The 4,125-nt window shown below is 39.0% G+C and overlaps 1 protein-coding gene across 1 annotated transcript; it reads left to right on the top strand.

The window, feature by feature from the left end:
• The first annotated feature begins 1,366 nt into the window (after positions 1-1,366).
• LOC130012238 (uncharacterized) lies at positions 1,367-2,192 on the top strand. The gene has a single exon (XM_056099648.1). The coding sequence runs from the start codon at positions 1,474-1,476 to the stop codon at positions 1,969-1,971; it is 498 nt and encodes a 165-aa protein (XP_055955623.1). The 5' UTR covers positions 1,367-1,473; the 3' UTR covers positions 1,972-2,192.
• Positions 2,193-4,125: the final 1,933 nt, after the last annotated feature.

Below are 4,125 nucleotides of genomic sequence, written 5' to 3'. Positions count from 1 at the left end.
TGACTCGAATTCCAATCAATCGTTTACAGTCATTGAGGACGGTACCGTTGGGAGAAAATTTTGAAAATGTAACTGCCGCAAACACGTTTTCCTGTTATTCCAGTCTGGGAATACAGCAACTTCAATTTGGTCCAATATAGCCTACTTGGCTGACCCGAATTCCAAACAACCAATCAATCGTCGCGCGGTATATGGAGGCCTCACCCTCCCGGAGAAAAATTTGAAAATTTAATCATCGTAAATGCGTTTTCTGCTATTCTAGCTCGTGTAAGCAACTCCAAAAGTGTCCAATGGTTTTGTAACTGAAATCCCACTCTGAATTCTAACCATCCAATCAGACTGTTGCATCTGCATTCACAAATAATAATCGATGCCCGAAAAATGTCGCACAAAGTAGAGTGGCTCCAGACAAAATGTTTTAATCCATAGTCAACTCAGTACAAATTCGTGATATTCAATTACAAGAAAAGTAAAATTAGTGTTTTATTAGGGCTCGGTGACAGTTAGGGAAGCAAAACTAGAAATGCCCGAAAAATTTCGGATTTATAGACAGCGGCGCCGTTTTCTTTGAGAGGCGAATGACCGACCAAGAAAATTTTGGAATATTTGACGGTCGCAAACGCGTTTTACTGCTAGTTTCCTCTGCCGCTTTCCGGCCCGATGCCCGTTTTTCGGGCAATACCTATTTTCGGGCAATACCGTTTTTTCGGGCATACCTATCATAAGAGAGCTTCGGGCATATTTTCGGGCATATGCAGTGGACAAGAAAAAGACGAGAAAATACTTTTCGGGCAGTGTGGATCTCATAGAAATAAGTTAGTTATATTTTTTCTCTAAACGTTAATAGAAAAAAAAAGGTCGTCGAATTTTTCATTGACCGAAAATAAATTTTTTGGGGGGCAATTTTTTGCTGGAATTAAGTCTTCTTCATTGGTGGAAGGGAGGTAAATCCATTACAATCAGACTCCCTTTTAAAGCCGTTGAGAAGAAATGGTTGGTTATTAAAGACGAAGGTTAGTAATCAAATTTATTAAATATATATATATTTTTTAAATATTAGAAATCGCTAATCTTCCCAAGAAATTTATTGAAATTGAATCTCATGACGCGTGTTCCCAGTGCAAGGGAGGTAAATCCATTAATTTAGGTTACTTCCCTTGATTACAGTACATTACGGATTGACTAATTAATCAGTCGTGTCGAGACACCATGTTAATTTCTAGAAAGTATCTTTATTTCGGAAATATTTGATATAACAATCCATATACATATTCACATACAGGAAAATACCATTTATAACCGTTGTTATAGAAATGAGATATGATTTTCAATTGTAATGGTGAAGAAAAAAAATTGACTATTCCCAAGTATTTAACGATCCGCAAATTGTGTTCCGAAATGGCGGCTCCCACACATCAATAAATTAGTCATTATTACTTTTGTTGTTTCGTGTGTTTGTTTTATACGGACTAAATGGCGGGTTACCCAGACCTTCGTGACCACCCAAAATATGTCGAGGCGATATCCTGGTGCCCTCAAAATGAGGATCAAGTTATGATGGCGATTCGGGTTTTCTTAGATTTGTGCGAAGTTCGGAACTGGTTTGATGTCAGAACTCACCACTGCCGTGAAATGAATTTGGTATTTCTCTCTGGACGGTCATCAAAGAAGGGTCAAACAGAATTGATTTTACCTACAGACATCTATAGCCAAATCAGTCCAGCAGATATGAAGATGTATTTTTCAGCAATAAAGTTAGAAAATGTAGAAACAAACTGTTTAACACTTGCAGTGTATAATGTAGACTCAACAATTGTGTATTATAAAATGTTCTCTGGATTAGTTCCACCAGAGAATCCCGAAATGTCGGAACAAAAACGTAGGGACAAATTTGAGAGTTTTCAAAGATCTCGAAACGATTTATCAAAGTATATACAACAGTTTACAGATGAAAGACAAACCCATAGTTAATCCTAATTCATAAATGTAAATGTGTTTTTCCCCACAGGTTTATGAGCCTTATCTAATGCGGTAATATCATGATGAAGCTTTTACTAGACACAGACTTTTATTTTGGAAATAATGTAAAAGAGGCAGATTTAATTTTCTTTTTGATAAATTCTCAAACTTACAATTCATTAGATAACTCTCATTAAAACTGGCGTTTGTGTGAGATTGAGAAATAAAATGAAATGGGGTTTAACGTCCTACTGTTCTGCTTCAACTGGGCTAATGAAGATGGGCACACACCATACAGTGTGTTATGTGGGGGGGATGGCCAAATGATTAGGGCGTGGGGGCTGTATCATAAGCTTCGTCTACACTAGGCTTGAAAAAGCCGGCTTTTTAAAAACCCGGTTTTTTCAAAACCCAGCTTTTTCAAGTGTAGCGTCTACACTGACTGAACGGAAAAAGACGATGAACACCGACCTTCGTTATTTGTGGAACTTCCGGTTTATTTATTACGCCATCGGCTTCAGTCAATTTTGCAGAGATAATAATATAATAATAATGATTACTTTGGTTACTTTGGTGCAATTATATATCCAGCTTATGGAATATAGCAGATCGCTGACAGAAGCCGAGAGAAGCCAGCTTCGGCTAATTCAGCGCATATAACCCTGTAAATTTTATTGTCTTTGACAGTTCCATCAAACAAAGCTTGAATGTTCCCCCGCCCCCAAATCTCAATTAGCAATAAGCACTCCTCGTTAACCCATTTTAGGTTAGGCATGTTGAAATTAAATAGGCTAGGCTATAGATGGATTTGAGATTTACCGCAATTTCTTAGAACCGGAAGCAATGCCAATGTTATGAATGTACGGAAGCTCGGGACGAATGACATCCGGGTACTTGATAAATCCCGGATTTACCGTCTACACACATAAAATTGCCGTTTTTTTGAAAAAGCCGGCTTTTTGATTTTGAAAAATCCCTCAATAATTGCCGGATTTTAAAAAGCCGGCTTTTACGATTGAGAAATTGAAAAAGCCGGCTTTTAGGAAAAAACCGGGATTTAAAAGGCTAGTGTAGACGGTGAATGCTGCTAGTGTAGACGTAGCTATAAGGTCTGTCACTGAGTCATGGGTTTTCTCTGGGTCCTCCAGTTTCCTCTTGCTATGAGGGAAATTTTGCTCGGGCAGTGGCACTATACCGAATTTCAACTGCCAAGGGATCTTTTACGTGCATGCCAATGTATTAACGGGACCTCAGTTTTTTGTCCCATACAAACGACTAGACAGCTGTCCTTATCATGCCCTCCATCCTGCACCACTGACAAGAGATCGAGAACCAACAAGTTGTCTAGTCTGTGGCCCATGTCTAACTCCTTGATTGTATGCCCACAAGATTCAAGTATAGTGCCTAGTAGTAGTACTGAGAAATGCATGTTCCTGAAGCAACGATCGCGAGTTTTACAACATCTAACCGTTGCTTCAGAACTGGGCAATTCCCGAAATTTTGCGCTCGTTGTGTTTACACGTGATCAATTAGCATTGTCCAATCAGTGGTCGTCGCACATAACACACTGTAAACAAATATGGCGGCCTCCATAGAAACTCTTTGTTGATCAGGTATGATTTCCAGCAACCTTAACATTGATCGAACCTTGAAATGAAATGAAATGAAATGAAATGAAATGGAGTTTAACGTCCTACTGTTTTGCTCCGAACTGGGCTAATGAAGACGGGCATACGCCATACAGTGTGCTATGAGGGAAATTTTGCCCGGACAGCGGCACTACGGCCTACTCTTATATCGAATTCCAACTGTCAAGGGATCTTTTACGCGCATGTGTACACAGGACCTCGGTTTTTCGTCTCATCCGAATGACTAGACAGCTGTCCTTGTTAGGCCCTCCGGATCGAACCTTGAACTTTGCAACTCGATTGTCACATGTAGACATTTGAGCTATAAGACTTGATAATTGTAACGATATTTTTAATGAAGGAATCTGATAGGATCACAAGCTGGGCTTATACCCAATCAAAAATAGTGCCAAAATATGCGGGGTATTACGAGAAGGGCTTGATAAGATGTATGTAGTTAAGTCGAGATTAAGCCTTCTATTGAAGATGTGAGAAATGTTAAAGTACTTACCCAGCAATTTGTAAAAAAACAAAAAAA

The sequence above is a fragment of the Patella vulgata genome, chromosome 3 (genome assembly GCF_932274485.2).
Source record: "Patella vulgata chromosome 3, xgPatVulg1.2, whole genome shotgun sequence".
NCBI classification, from domain to species: domain Eukaryota; kingdom Metazoa; phylum Mollusca; class Gastropoda; family Patellidae; genus Patella; species Patella vulgata.
This window is presented reverse-complemented; position numbering and strand designations above follow the sequence as displayed.